This window comes from Sebastes fasciatus, chromosome 2, assembly GCF_043250625.1.
Source record: "Sebastes fasciatus isolate fSebFas1 chromosome 2, fSebFas1.pri, whole genome shotgun sequence".
Classification (NCBI taxonomy): Eukaryota; Metazoa; Chordata; class Actinopteri; order Perciformes; family Sebastidae; genus Sebastes; species Sebastes fasciatus.
Genome location: NC_133796.1, coordinates 32,190,124 through 32,206,728, shown reverse-complemented (window position 1 = coordinate 32,206,728; position 16,605 = coordinate 32,190,124). Strand labels below are relative to the sequence as shown.

Below are 16,605 nucleotides of genomic sequence, written 5' to 3'. Positions count from 1 at the left end.
GTGAGCCTGCATCTAATTAGCAATTCCCTGAACTCATGAAAGCAAAGGGGTCATAAAAGTGGCCTAATATATCTCTCCCCCTTTTGTTTCTGTGTCTAATTGTTTGCTGTTTTAATATCGGTTGCTATTGACCGGCCAGTGGAAGATCTACAACCGTGACGCAGGTTGTGTGTGACGCACGAAATGGGCGGATTGTTTCTGCTCAAACGCTGCGAAAAATATTCCACTCAGCGTTTTGCACACTCTCCTGTACACTTATCAATGTTATGGGTTAACTATTAAGCAAATGATACAGAACACTATGTTGTTTACTTCCAATGCAGTCTCTTGTTGGGATAGTTTATATATTATATTATATTATCATTCTATGATATATGAGTTATTAGAGGAGAAGTGAGAAAGGGGTAGGGAAATATAAGTTTTACTTCTAGTTGTTATTATTTTTTGAAGGAGTACTTGAATATTGTGCTCAGGTAAAAGTACTTTCAAGACAACTACTTGTGTAAAAATGTACTTGAATGAAAAATAAAGAAAATAGGTTAGTTAAGGTGAAAATGTTTTATGATGATATATTATACTACTGTACCTTACTGTTAAATTAATGAACATCTTTAGGCTACAAAATAAATTGCATTAAATGTCAACATACACACTAGTGGAACAACATGAACCAACATGTCAAAACGTTGAGAAAGCATAATAAATTCCATTTTATTATTCACTGTTATTTCTTCCTTTTCGGACACTATTACTCTTGTTTTGTTTGTTATTATTTTGTATCTGTTTTTATTTATTTTTATGTTCTAAATAAAGTTTTTCATTCATTCATTGTTTCTCCGAATTTTCCTGCAAAAAAGGGATTTTGAATGAAAATAATACAAATATATAAAACTTATTTATTACATTTTTTATAATATTTAAAATAAATACATTTCTGCTTATTTCAATAGAAAATCTTAAACAATTGTTAAATCTTTTGGCACTAGAATATGTGGAATCATCTTGCTTTTGTATATTGTTTCCCCTGATCAACAATGGAAATATATAGGAGTCCACCAGCTGCAAGGTCTTATGGTAAGATGGACACTTTTTGCAGCGTTCCTCCTCCTCCTCCTCCTCTTCCTCCTCCCTCTCCTCTTCCTCCTCCTCCTCCTCCTGTGTGATACAGAGTGGGCAGGTCTTGTTGTAGTGGGCTCCTCTATTACTGTCTTGGCAGGTGCTGCTGTAGCTCACACGGGGCTTGAAGAGCCTCCCTGCTTTATCCTGTTATAACTAAAGAGAGGTGACCTGGTTTCAGCACCGCGGCTCGTTCAACAGCTCCACTAGTTCACGGCGGTGATCAGTCCAGCCCCTCCCCGCCCGGTGCGTCTCACAGAGCGGCTACTCCAGGGCGCAGCGTCCGCGGCACTTTCAGCACCAAGCAGCAGCAGCGGCCGGAGCGGAGCTGTCCAACACATTCAGCACTTTGCTTCCGGGCAGACAGGACACGTCTTCCACCTGGACACGACAATGGCGTCAAAATGCGTCGGCCTTTTCGTCCTTTTCCACCTTGTAGCCCTGAGCCAGATCTCTGCCTTCCCAACACCTACAGCCTCAGCGGATGGTGAGTTATTGCCTCTATAGACCTGCCATACAAATGTAGTCTAGTAGTCCTGTACTGTGAAGCATTTGTGCAATGATATGTTTGGAAACGTTTTACTGGAAACTGATACTGGAGGCAGTCAGTGTTTATAAAAGAGGTTTTAAAAACGCCACAAAGTGCAATAAGGTCAAAACACTTAAGCACACACATATGGTGCCTGGAATAAAACAGACAAGAAAATACAACAAGGCTATTATAAAGTCATTACTGACAATGTAATCCTTTTAAAAAAAGCATAAAAATATAGGAATATCTGCAGAGAAACTACATTTTGCCAGTGCAAGTTGTACACCTTGTACAGTATACATGTATATTGGCATTTAAAGGGATATGAGCCTATTGGATTATCTGTTCATTTTTGTCTAGGTTTTATTATGTTTTGTTTGCTTCATTGTTTAATTCGTTTATATTATTCATCTAACAAAATAGAGCAAAGCAGTGTCTGTAAAGTTGAGCTGCAGCTCAGCAGTTTGTAACGACGCCTGGTCGCATGTTATGGCCGCTTGTGGTCTATTTTCGACGCAGTTTAATCTTTTGTTTGATAATCCGATTAAACTCTGCCTCTGCGGTGCACTGGGAGCTGGGAATGCAGAAACGAGCATACATAAGTCTAGATACGAATGTATTAAAATGACAAGGAAAACATAATTTAAAGTAAAAAAAAAAAGTGACACTTTTAATAGATGTGCATTATCTTATAGATTTGTTAAAAAGCATATTTATCTGTGAGAAATTTGATAATAAAGTCTGGTTTGAGCCTCCAGTTTAGTAATTACATGCGTTTCTTTCTTTTACAGATAAAACTGTGTACAACAGACAGTTGACAGAAGAAAGGCCACTACAAGAGCAGGTAAGCTCTCTTTCTCCATGTCTCACAGCTAATTCTATCATCCAATATCCGGCCAAACCGGCTTTATGGTCACTTATCAAACAACCAAGGTATTAGCCCAGCAAACATTATTAATCAGAGCTTATATCCTGAGTGGAAATTGTTTGTTTAATGTTCGTCATTTCCCCAGATTGCTGAGGCGGACAGCGTGAAGGCTGCGGTACAGTCAGCTGGTAAGAGGAAACCTCACTGCCAATCAATTAATGTCTTTACTTCCGCCTGCTGGGTTCATGTTGCAGCGCTTCCAGTAAAGACGGGCGTCATCTGTACTGAGAAATAGCAAATATTAATGTGAGAGGAGTTCATGTTCACCACTTGTATTTCTTTCAGAGAGCAAGCGTCCTGCTGCCTCCAAGGACGCAGAGTCAGAGCAGGACCTTGATGACTTCACCGTGCTGAAGTCACTGGCTGACAGCCAGAAATCAAAGGACACCACTGAGGCACCACTGAAGAAGGAGGACAAGTACGTTCCAGATGAATCAGACTCGACCAAGAGCCGGCGTCTGGCTGAGGACTACGACTCCACCAAGAACGGGATGGACTACGGCAAGTACCAGGGTACGCACACCACACACCTTGTCCTGACATTGTTGGTTAAGGTGCAGCAGTGCTGCTGAACACGGTGTTGGGTCTGACTTCTTTCTGCTTGTGTGACCTTTGCCCCCCGTCGCCAAGGGCAGGCCTCATGCAGAGTGCTTCTGCCTGTCGCTGGCAGGCCACCAGGCAGACATTTTAGGAAAGAGTAGGCAGAGAAAACACGTGCGTGTGATGGGGCTAAGCAAAGACAGATAGAAAGAGTCAAAGACAGGACACGTGCATGCCAGAGAGAAAGATTATCCTCTCAGACACACTGCAGTATGCTGAGCTACTGTACCAGCTTCTCCTCTTCACAGGAGACTTTTAAATGCATGGCCTGGGGTTTTTCCTCAGAGACACCGACCAGAAGTTCACTCAAAATCCAATCATTTGCAGGTATATATACATAGATTTTTGAGTCTCAATAGATTTCATCAGATCAGCACACATTTCACTGTACACATATGTAATCTGATCTAATCATCAGCATAAAGCAGAGTCTCTGAGGCGAGGTGACTCAGTCACAAAGCGCTGAGTGCTACACTTCCATCGATTCGTGTGGTCGGCCCGCCAATAACAAGCAGCTCGTCAGGTTACGCTACATCTAAATTTGGCAAGCGTGGTCTGGATTCAATTTCTTATTTCCTGGAGTGAGACAGCAATAGGCCCGGTGTTTGAGGGCAAAGTACTGATGATTCAACCCGCCAATACTGGCAAAAAGGTATTCCGGTTCTGCTTATTTTTATTGTGCGTGGACGTTGGGAAGCAGAAGGGACTGTTATGTAAGAGTCAAGCTGTAACAAATTGCACATTTCTTACTCAGGCATGCTGATATAGATGTGTTGAATGTGAGGAGAGGAGAAAGCCAATCATTTATTAGTGACAACTCTTTTTGCACCTACTGAGAGAGATTTAATTCCTGGGATGTAATGGAGAGACAGAGAGGAAGTAGGAGAGAGTAGAGAATGAAACGGGGGTAAAAAGTTGAAAAAGCCTCAGTCCACGCTTCCCATTCATAGTCTATGTAAGCAGCCGTGCAATGCATTCTGGTAGCGTGGCGGCAAGATTGAAGAGACGGGGCGTCACGTTGGCCGCTGCTCATTTGCATAAAGTTGAGATCCAGGCTCCTTTATGCAAATCAGGGGCGATCCAAAGTCAAGACAGATTTAGAAACTGCATGGCTTATTTCTCACATAAAATGTTTTCAGCAACATATTTCGAGGAACTATTTTCATGATATAAGAGAAGTAAGTTTCCAAACGAGCCGCCATGTAGTTTCCGGTTTGAAAGCAGGGGAGCAGAAGCCTGTGAGGAAGAGCGTTCATTCAATCAGGTGCCAAGTGCCTAGTAGCAGCCCATCAATCGTCCAACGCTGGGAAGCGAGGAGATCACTCGCGATAAATAACGCCCCCTGTGGACACGTACCATAAGAATTAAAGCACCAGCTTCATACCTGCACACATCTAATAAGCACACATGATAACATATGTGTCGTATCTTTTCAGATGACCCAGAAAGCTTCCGTCAGGTCGACGGCACTCCGCTGACAGCAGAAGACATCGTCCAGAAGATCGCAAACAAGATCTACGAGGAGGATGACAGAGGGGTGTTCGACAGGATCGTCTTAAAGCTGCTCAAACTGGGGCTGGTAGGTTGTGAGCTTGTATGCCTGTTCGATTCGACACAGCCTGTAGCGTGACATTCACTCAACAGGAACTCTCTCTCTGTACGCTCTGTTTCACCGGGAGAGGAAAAAAATGTGTGAATTTGTCCAAATTGCTCCCAGAGATGGTTCTCTCAGTGAGAGTGATCAATATTTGATACAAAGAGGTTTATAGCCAGTACATGCTGTTCTGTTCTACCACCTCGTACAGCACATTTGTTATTACACATGATTGTTCTCAGTCTGTCTCTTTCTCTGTATCCTTCTGTAGATCACAGACAGTCAGGCAGATACTCTGGAGTACCAGGTGGCCGAGGCTCTCCAGGATCTCATCACCAAAAATGCCAAAAACAACGAGATTGAGGACGTCGAGAGCGACAACCAAGACACCAGGGGAGTGCAGGACGACCAGGGCTCAGATGCAAACAAGGTAAAAACCCTGCAAAGAAGTGATAGTGATGATAACAGTTAGGATGATGATAATAACAGCAAAAACTCCTGGCTTCTCCAGGACACGTGGGAGCCACCCAGGCGCAGCTACAAGGAAGATGAGGAGGACGAGGAAGAAGAAAACGATGATGAGAACGAGGACGAGGTGGACAGGGACGTAGAAGAAGAAGATGGGGGCAAAACAGACGCCAACACCTGGGACAAAGATACCGAGGAGGGCAACGAGGTGAGCCCTGAAGACGGTCTCCAGGACCTGCAGTACTTCCCCAACTTCTACCGTCTGCTCAAGAGCCTCGACTCAGGTGAAAACACAAACACACCCCGAGGTCACTGTGACAGTTTATAAATCATTGCTTCACAGCATCCTTCATCCAAAGATAGATGTTCTTCAGGACTAGAGAGCTGTCGTTGTCATGGCGATATTGTTCTCAAGGATGAGTCCATGCTTGTTTTATCCTCCTTTGCTTCCCCCGACACATCTCCCTAGGAATTGTGGATGAAAGGCGCCCACATAACTAATTATTTATAATCCCATCGTCATGACCCCCACTGTCAAACACCATGTGGTAACATTAACACCGTGGCAACCAATTAACTGTAAGAAAACATTGGTGCTAAATTTGCTCTCTGGTTTGCTGTTGCAGACCAAGACTCTCAGGAGAGAGAGACATTGATCACCATCATGAAGACGCTGATCGACTTTGTGAAGATGATGGTGAAGTACGGCACCATCACGCCGGAGGAGGGAGTGTCCTATCTGGGTAAGACATAACACAAACACCACAACTGTTTGTCTATAGTCTGATTCATTCTGTGCCAGAACGTCAGGCATAGAATAGAATAATAGGTGCCTCACTCATTGAAGTCCTCACTGCATTTGTGGTAATTAATACTATTTATTACACGGCTTTGTTGAATACTCTTTGTTCAATCACGGCATTTAACGGCGTGTTATTTCTTTATGGCAGACTTTTGCTATGTATAACAAACCGTTGCTATGGACACAGTCCTGATCTCAGACTCTGGCGGACCGTTTTTGTGTCAAATTATTGATTTCTTAAGTAAGTAGCCGTGTAATAAGTGGGATAATGTACAGCTAGCCTGTCATTGTTGTGCAATAAACCCATTCAGGGCGATGCGGCATCTGACGCAAAGCAGAGGGGTGGACCCCCGTCGGGGTTTATTTCACAACAATGACCGACTCGCTGTACTTCATCCCTTACGTATACTTAGGTCAGGTATATCTTTATTTATTATCGTATAACTTTAGTGTGATTGTCCATTCTTGACCTCTGAGATTGTAGCTTGACAAAATATTCTTGACTAAATTTCAGTTTATTAGCTTTTTATGAACCTTTCATCCAGTCATAATGTGGTTTAAGGACCAGGAAAAAGTCCCATAAAAAGTCCCATAAAAGCTGGTATTGTAGACCTTGATTTGAGACGATTATATCAAATTATTGTATATCTCCTCTCTGGAATGAGGATTATATGATCATATTATGTTATTGTTTTACAAAATGATGTTGATGTTGTGAAAATTAATTCCTAGCAAATGTTAACTAAACTAACAAAAAGGAGGTTTCTGTTTTACACTTGCGAAGAGTTTTGCTGATGAAATGCATTACAGTAGAACACAGTTGAGAATAATGTGATATTTATTCCCACCATGTTGCATGTGCGGCTTACATGTGGATGACAGATTTAAAATCGAAGTTCATCCACTGCATTAGTTGACTAGATCACATGTCTATGTGTGTTATATGTGCTTTTTCCTCGTGTTCTATGTGTGTTCAGCCGAGCTAATGTTCCCTATCAGCCGGTGCAGTGGAGTGTGAAGCCTGCACGGACAGATTAGTGTCAGGGGCACCCTGTATACCCAGGCTTGTTTTTATGGCTGGCCATCACATCAGTAGCCAGTGGAAAGGTCAGCCACCTGTAAAGGACAGCTGTCATCTCTCTGTGTGAGCCTTAGGAAACCCAAGACCCAACATCTCTCTCTCTCTCTCTGTTCAAATGACGCAGACCAAGACAGAAAAAAAAAAAATGATGTGCTCTTTCATACATAGGAGGGGATTAGTTGTGCTTTAAAATCAGCTTGGCAGACGTGGTCTCATCTAGGGCAGCAAGATTACTGTTATCGGTAATGTTTTTTTTATTTATGTATTTGTTTATTTGTAAGGGACAAGTACAGAGAAACATTGACAATATTGCAGAAACAGCGTCCGATGTACTGTACATGAAGCCAAAGCTAATTCTAACACCAGCCCCTTGATGGGCATTGATAGTTTAAATAATCATTAAAATTTCATGTTGCGGTTTAAAATCTTAGAAATCACCAAAATTCGAGGTTGAAATCATGATAAATACCCATCATAAGTTTCCTTGTTTGTTTGATAAATGACTTCAATGATTAATCAAAAACTGTTGATCAACCAGTTTGTTAACTTATTTTTTCACAATTAGTCATAACACATATGATAAATATAATTTGTAGCTCATTAGAATAAGTTTACATTGTGTTATGCCACAGTAAGAGCTGCGATCGAGTATTTTATAACTAAGGCTGACCTCATGTAAGGATTAATCAATACTGTTCCAGATGACCGCCCGCAGCTTGTTGTCTCTTACAGCGGAACAAATGACCACTGCTGACGTTACACGCCGGAACAAAACAGGCATATACCATTACACAGGGGTTTCCTAGGCAACCCCTCTGGCTTTATAGGTTGTGAGGGGATAATAGGACGGAATTCCGCCATCACCTAGCAACGCGTTAATGCCCTCCGTCCACACCTCCTCCCCCGACTGGTGATGCACCGATGAGTCACCAGGTACATAACTGAATACACACAGGGCTGCAAGTCAACGCTAATCGGGCGTTACAGGCCCCGAGATAGATAGAGAAAGAAAGATGTAGAGGAAGAGAGTGGGGGAGGAAGAAAGATGTTATGTTTGTGTGTGTGGGCAGAGAGAGAGGATGAAATAATGGGCTTCCACTGTGCTACAGGTGGGAGGAAGCAGCTTGAATACTCAGAACATGAAAGTGAGATGCTACTAAATGAGGCTGGAGTGAACGCAGATGAGAGAGGGAATTGTACGACTCCTCGATGCTCAGTTAGACGGCGCTGAAATCAAGCCTTCCTGTTTCTCTCATCTCTTTATTGACGTAATATCCAGATAATCGAATATCCTGTCACCATGCAGAACTCCCTTAAGATCTGGACCCAGTTCAGAGAAAAAACGTTCCTCTGCTCTAACTTGCATATTTCCTCCTCTTTTTAGACTTTTGCACAGAGGTGTACTTAAAGTAAATGACCAAAATGTCCAATTTCCAAAAAGATATAGATCCTTATAGCTGCCTACAACTACATTATAGTGTGTGATAAACCGTGTGTTAAATATTTAAATACTGCTTCTAAAGCTAAATAAGGGGACTTAAACTAAAATGTTACCAGATCTTGATATAGAGGATGAAATTCCAGCTGATCTCTGGGTTGTGTGTCTCTCCAGAACATCTGCTTCCTCTTGTTTTTTAACATAATATTTACCCCTTTGTTAATCCAGAGAGGATCAGTTGACACTTACCTTCAGTCTTTTTCAACCATATGATCTGTTTGTGTCATTCCCCGGTTGATCTGGGGTCTTTTATATTCTCTAATCTTGTTGTGAAAGCGTAACCCACTGTAATATTAGTGGTAACACACCCTGATGACAAACTAACTCCCAAAATAAATAAACGTGTTTGTTTGGATACATTGTGGATAAATGATCCCTATAACGCCTGTTCTTATGCTGTATTTTCTACAGTGCATGACTAAATTATTGAAAATGATAGTGGAAAGGAACAAAATTTAGTTTATCGCTATTGTCATACTCTTGAACTTCCTCTTGAACCTCCTCTTCATTAATTAGACAAAACCCTTTTCTAATGATAATCACCCTCTGAGTCACACAGGAACAGCGTGGGACTTTCAAACGGTCAAGAGGTTTTCATTCATTGTAGAGTGACCTGACATCACAAAGCTGGACAGATCTAAAGTAAATGTTTGGCCTGTTTGTTTCATCCACCTACAGAGAACCTGGATGCCATGATCGCCATGCAGACCAAGAACAAGCTGGGCAAGGCCCTCGGGCCTCCTGACTTCACTGGACCCAACGGTAAACAATCTCACTAGTTATTCTCCAAACATGTCAGATATCAATAAAATCACATCATTTTATTCAACATGGTCAGATATCATTATTAGGCTCTGTGGAGCTACATAGGCTTAATGCTTTTTTTTGGGTTATACTGTATGTTTTAAAATATGGTTTGATCATGTTGCTATCTATGGGGAATGATTTAATTAACAAAAACACTTGGGGACCTAGTTATTACCAAATTTTAAGTTATACAAACCAACCTAGAAAGATGTGGGACAAAACTCTAGGTTTCGGGAGGTTCAATTTTCTTTCAAAGAAATATTTTGGCATTTTGGGAAATATACTTGTTAGCTTTCTGGCGGAGAGTTTGATGAGAACATCAATACCACTCTCATCTCATCTCAAACTGTCTGTTAAATAAAAGGCTACAGCCAGTTAGCTTAGCTTAGCATAATGACTGAAAACAGGGGGAAACTGCTAGCCTGGCTCAGTCAGAAGATAACAAAATCCTCCTACCAGCACCTCGAAAGCTCAACAAAAAAACAGATTGTTCTCGTATACAATTCGTAGCTATACCTACGAAAAGTAAATGCACAGTAATTTGTGTATATCAGACAAAATCAATTTGTATGTAATCCACATAACTGTGAACAAGGAAGTATATAGAGCGACAAACGCCGCGTAGGAAGGAGGTCGGGGTGGATGGGTGGGTCAAAAAACACCAGACTTTCGCGGAGGCTGGTGTTCGTGTTCCGTGTGAAACCAGAAGTCAACGTTCATTTATTTGTCACGTAACTTTCGTACTTAAGTTACGCCACTTCCAGTGTTAATTTAACCCAAACCACGATATTTTCCTAAACCTAACTAAGTAGGTTTTGTCACATAACTTCCGCACTTAAGTTACGCCACTTCCTGTGAAGACGGAAGTTTATTTTGAAAAGACTGGAGCGGAAATACGGAAAGACGGTGAATATTCGTAGGAAAATGCACGAAAATTAGGAATAAGCCAGAAAGCGAACACGCATATTTCACAAAATACTACTGATTTAGGAACTACTGCTATAAGTATAAGTATAAGTTATAATGCTCCATGTACTGTTTCTTCTCTGTAGGAAAGAACCTGGATGAGGACGACAACACCAAGGCCGAGGCCGCCAAGATGCAGAAGGAGTATGAGAACCTGAAAGACTCAACCAAGGAGGAGCAGCCATCAACTGAGACCAGTCAGTCTACTTCCCAATCCTGATGACCAGAGGAAAAATGCATATAGATTGTAGATAGATGTTTAGTGATTTGATAATTTGCTAAAATAATTTTATACAATTTTGCCCCTCAAAAATGATAATCTGTGTGCCTTGTAAATTCCATGACTCCTTTTTTGTTTTGTTTTGTTTTTTGCAATTATGATTTTATTGTTTTGTTTTGTGTCAAATGTCCCAAATAAATGCAGAATTCTCAGATTCCCACCACATCAGTTCAATGAAGCAAAACGTCGTCTTCACTCAGTGAAAGGTCTTTTAATGGCCGAGACCATTTCATGTATTCACTCAGCAAGGCTGACAGGAAGTGAACAACACAGTGTAGTCCAGGCCAATCACAGTTAAGTCCCTGCTTGTCCCTGATCTAGGCCAGTCCAATAACACTCACAGGAAAGCTTACCACAGCTGCCATTATTCACTGTCCCTGCACACTGTACTGTACTCGCTCATCAGTCTAATCCACGCTAACACACATGCAGGCACGCATAAAAGAGAAAAACAAAACGAAACATAGAGCCGGATTACCACCAGGACATTCGTTTCAGCAGGAAATGATGTAAATCCTGAGCAATGTCAACTAAATTCTGTTATCTGTATGTAAACAGGCTGCACCCTGTTGCAAAATATGATATTTATGGATGAAAATTAGGGGCACAATCCAACTTTAATCTGTGGTTAAGCAATAGTCTGATTTTAATTAGTGGTTAATATCTACGTAAATCTCAAACTGTAGATGTTATATATTTACTGTAGCTACCTTTTAAAACATTGGGTGGGTCGTTTTTAGACTAGGGCCTGAAAAATAAGTGTCTTATTGTGTTGCTAGTTTAATGTGAAAGTAAAATCGTGGCCGTCAGAGTGCTCTCATTGTAACAGAAAATGAAAAGTGAAAGCATAAAGTCTTGCTTTAGGACAATTTGGTGGTGTAAATAATTGATACGTTAGCACTGTCTTACTCTTTGGTGGAAACTACTGTAGGCTATTCTGAGTGAATGTACTACAGAAGGGAAATCGACTTATTCTCAATTTTTCATGTCTCCTTTTCTTCATTTTCTCAGATCGGCCCGGCAAGTCAGAGACTTATCTGGAGGCCATCAGGAAGAACATCGAGTGGTTGAAGAAACACAACAAAGAAGAAGGCAAAGATGGTGAGACACACTCCGTTACTGGAGGATTTCTATTTCAGCCAGTCAGTCTAAACTGCTCTCCAAATCGACTTTCAAAGGCAGGGTGGGCGATCTTGAGATCTCAAGAGTACACTAGATTTTTAAAAATGATGCAACTGAAAAAACGAACCCAGTGTTGCCAACTCTTTTCCAGTGAAAGTAGCTAACAGCACCAGCTCCAAAAGTCCCTAAATCTAGAGAGAAAGTTGCCAAGTCGGCAACACTGATAGTCCGTCGCTTCAGGCCAGATGATTTTCTTTTTTCTTCCAGAGCATTTGATTTATTGATTTCTGTTGGGAAGTAATGACGTTTTCAACTAATATACCAAAACATGCTTCTAAAATCTTTACCAACCCTGCCTTTAAGAGCCAGACCAAGAAAACATCCTCATTTGCAAACCCTCGTCTCCTCCTCGCTAAACTGTGGTGGGTCACGGACAGGTCTGAGGCGACGCACTGAAGTACAGAACATTTGAAGGCTCTTTTGTTAGCCCTCGATTTGCAATTAAAATGAGTGTGGGATACCAGGATGGATGCTTCACTCCAGATCTCATGAATATGGATCATTCTTGACGAGTCTGTCCTAATTACTCGGGATGCAGCTTCCTTGTTCAGACACAAAGGTCTATTCATTTATTCCCTCCTACCTGTTCCCCAACATTTATGGTATGATTATGACGATGCTCTTGTCTCTGGATGTACAGTGTTGGTGAGTGTGCATGTTTACTTACTGCCTCAGCCATACTGTAACTGTCAGGATTCATAAAGAATCCGCATGTGACCCAGAAAGTGCACCAGTGTGCAGAGCTGTGAAAACGCTGCACCCATCTTAATAGGAGAAGCCTGCTGTTGGGCTCTCCACAGTGTAAAATCAATGCCCAGTGGTGCTTCATTAAGCAGCAGAGGATGAAATGTTAATGAGTTCTCACTATTCAGGCCAACCGTCCACTGTTGATCATCTCAGCAGGACATCTCGAAACACAAAAAAGATCCAGCTCAGTGCAATTTATGGGTTCACTGATCTAATCTGAGCCGATCAATAGGTGATTCAGCCACTTGGGAGTCAGTGAAACAATTAAAAGACATAGAAAATGACTAAGTTTGGCCTAGATTCTTGTGTGCATCTTAAACGCAGAAGGAAATAAAGGGCAGAGCTTATAGCGCTGCAGAGTCCGGAGCAGAGGGGCCGAAGCAGCAGGGAAGTTTTGTTCGCTGCTCATCTCCTACCAGGCTCTATATAGGACACTTGATTAGCATTCTGGTGCGTGGAGTGGTTGTCTGGGACAACAGGGGCCTCCCAGCCTCCCCGCCTGCCCGTCAGCGATCTGGGCAGACAGATAACAGACACACTGAGCACACACAGAGTCAAAATGTGCCCCCAAAATCACCCAATGTTCCCGTAGTGGCACTCAGTAGCTGAAATGATACACTACTTTGTACCACTTTAAACCTCGTCCTTATTCTCTCTCTATATTTTTCTCTCTCTCTCTCTATATTTCTCTCTCTCTCTCTCTCTCTCTCCGGAGAAAGTACAGCTGGAGGAGAACAAAAGCCTTTTCAACCTAACAGCAGTGTCATAGTAACAGAGTGGGCGACGGGCCATTTATTGTGTTTACTCTATACCAGAAGCACCCATTAGGACAATCTCAGTGTGTGTGTGTGTGTGTGTGTGTGTGTGTGTGTGTGTGTGTGTGTGTGTGTGTGCGCCTACACACCACACAGATTAGCCAGAGGAGCAGATGGACGTCGAGTCGACATCCTTGTGTTCGGCTCCTCGTAGCCAAGATTGAGAGAAGCGGTGCTGCGTCTCTAATCACATTCAGTTAATCCCTCACACGCGCCATGTTTGTCATCTGCAAAGCAACTGTATCTTGAGGCAGTGCAATAAGTTGCTGCTGTTAGAAATGTCATTAGGAAGTTGTGTGACTTCTTGGCCGTCCTTCTGATCCCCTACTTTTTTTTTTTTTTCTGAGTCAGTCAAAGCAGGGAGAAGTGGTGCAGCAGCTGTTTGCCTCCTCTCTGAAACTCATTAGTTACCGTGATGGATAATACAGAGTTAGGTTGTTTTCATCTCTAAATATAGCCACATCCTGCTGCTGCCTTATGCTGCTTTGTTAAATGACAACGGCTTGTCTAGAGCAAGGTGAATACAAATGATGCTTCAAAAGAGGTATTTTTTTAAAAGATGTATCAAGATCTTTTAGTATTTGAGGGAGTTTTTTTTTAAATTACTACCTGAAACGTATGACATTGAAATGGAATTGAGGAGAGTAACCACATGAAAAATCACGGTGTCAAATACACATTTAGGTGTTTATTTTACTACTTTGGCTCTTTGCGTCTGTAGATTTCTCCTAAATTCACCCAATGTTATCACTAGGTAAAGCCTCATTTACACATTTAAACATAGAATTTCAGAAAACTTGTAATACAAAAAAATAATTGTCTTAATGTAAGTAATCAACTGGGGAAGTTTCATGGTGATATCTATTAGTTAATTGTTCTATCCTATTCACCTGTAGTGTCTTAATGTATGGAATTTTATAACACATCCGTTTTCTCAAAATGAGTTTTTTCTCTGAGCCAGAAACCTCCACTTCAGTAGCACTTATATTCACCAAACCTTCCAGTTTCATTCCTATCTACAGTATATTCTGAAGGGTTTTACAGAGGGGTTTGCTCATATATCATTCATAGTCTGATTTATAGAACATTTTATTCCTAAAAACATGGCAAAAAATTATTTTTTTAGGACTGTTGACAGTATTTTCTGATTTATGGAGTGATAAAGAAATATATCCTAAATTCGCCCTTTAAAAACCTTTGACTCTAATGTGTCAAAAAAAATAAAACATGAATTTTGAAGCTGGCTTTATCCAATGTTCAGATTTCTGTTCTGGAAATGTATGAAAATGAACACATATTTTATAAGATAATGCCTCATTTGCATATTTAAACAGACATTTTCAAAAAACTTGTAATACAAAAATAATTGTCTTAATGTAAGTAATCAACTGATAGTTAGAATGTTTACCCAGTACAGTGGGGTGTCTCTCCTTGAATACTATGAGACATTTCATTGTAAGAAGTATAACTTGACAATCATGTTTCACTCTGATCTTTCAGCCCTCTTACAGTATTATGTATGTGGTATCTTCTTAACCCCAGACAAACATGCTAACTCTGACCTTAATCCTCCTTGATAATGAACTACCGTACCGGATTAGGTCTTGTTTGGGTGTGCCGTCTTAAGAAGTTTAATGTCTGATCTATCCTGCCAACCACCATTGCCTCATGATCTTCCTCTTTGAATCTCAGATTATCAACCCATCCTTTGTTTTGTCTCTTTCCAGATTACGACCTGTCCAAGCTGAAGGACTTCATGGACCAGCAGGTCGACTCCTACATTGAGAAGGGCATCATCGCCAAGGACGAAGGCGACACCATCAAGAGGATCTACAGCAGCCTGTAACGCCATCGCCCATCCTCCAACAAGCCTCTGGCCTAAATCACAGGACTGATTAACATCTCCAACAAAACCCCGACTACTTACAGTTATTTCCCATGGCATGGTAAAGTATATACTGTGTATTCCAAACTACCTGCTGAGGGGAATTCTTTGACCCTCCTGGACATTCCCAAAATGTATCAAGAGAAGGGATTTAATAATACTACCAACAAAACAGCAAAATGATTCTTTACAGCTACCTAACTGATTATATTTGCACGCCAAGATCGCAGAGTAATAATCACTAGAATATTATTAGGAGAGAAATCAAAGTATTTTATTTAACCAACTCACACGTCAGACTAAATGCTAGCATTTACTCCAACCTGACTCCTGTGGGAAATGAATGTTATGAGAGCTGTAGCTTTGTCATTTTCCAATACAGTTTTTGCAACAAAATGCACATATATCAAATTGTACTCATTCTGTGTAACCTGTCTTAGCCTATTATATTCCTTTTTTTTCCGGTGTATATGTAAGATCTTAATGTATTCTCGCTTTTTATTTTACCAAAAATATATTTGTTGTGCATCATGTCAGTGCCCTCCGTGCTCCTGTTATGTTCTGCTGTAACTCCTCTGGATGACCACTAGGGGGCCGTGTTTGTACCATCAATGCTCTCTGCATGTCTCTGTGAGTTCAACATTTCCATCTCTGTAGAGACTCAAGATAAGTATTTTTAAATGTAAATATTTGTGATTTTTTCCTAAAGTTTAAACGCAATTAAAACATTGCCTTTTCTTTATCTGTGTACTTAAATGTGACAATGAAGCAGCACTGGAAAAGCACACCAATTACCGACATCCACATGCTCACAAGAACCTGCAGTTGCACAGCAGTTTGTGAAATAGTCACAAAATTGAATGTACTGATTCGTGTACATAGACACGAATTTCACATTTTTTTCGTGATGTTCAGCACAAAATCAATTTGTATGTAATCCATGTAATCGTGAACCAGGAAGTATTAAGAGTGACAAACGCCACATAGAGAGGAGGTCGAGGTGGATGGGTGGGACAAAAAACACCAGACTTTTGCCCGGTGTTTGTCTCCCATGTGAAACCACAAGTCAGAGTTGTTTTATGTGTCTCGTAACCTCAATACTTAAGTTATTTTAACCCAAACCACGATCTTTTTCTAAAGATAACTAAGTCGTTTTTATCACATAACTTCTTTACTTAAGTTACACCACTTCAGGTGTTATTTAAACCCAAACCGCAAACGTTTCCTTAACATATCAAAGTCGTTTTTTATCGAACCCTAACCAAGTCGATCTTTTCCTAAACCTAACTAAGTAGTTTTATTTT

At 41.0% G+C, this 16,605-nt stretch overlaps 1 protein-coding gene across 2 annotated transcripts; it reads left to right on the top strand.

Moving 5' to 3' along the window:
- Positions 1-1,151: 1,151 nt before the first annotated feature.
- Positions 1,152-16,039, top strand: scg3 (secretogranin III). 2 transcript variants are annotated; one of them, XM_074620069.1, is made up of 12 exons: positions 1,152-1,603; positions 2,440-2,492; positions 2,662-2,704; positions 2,862-3,089; positions 4,613-4,755; positions 5,042-5,200; positions 5,282-5,522; positions 5,865-5,981; positions 9,298-9,381; positions 10,479-10,589; positions 11,684-11,773; positions 15,144-16,039. In XM_074620069.1, exons 1-12 carry the CDS (start codon positions 1,510-1,512, stop codon positions 15,260-15,262), a joined length of 1,482 nt encoding a protein of 493 aa, XP_074476170.1. In that variant the 5' UTR covers positions 1,152-1,509; the 3' UTR covers positions 15,263-16,039. The 2 variants fall into 2 exon arrangements, with proteins under 2 accessions (XP_074476170.1, XP_074476179.1); XM_074620078.1 differs by having other exon boundaries at positions 1,162-1,603; positions 2,862-3,077.
- Positions 16,040-16,605: the final 566 nt, after the last annotated feature.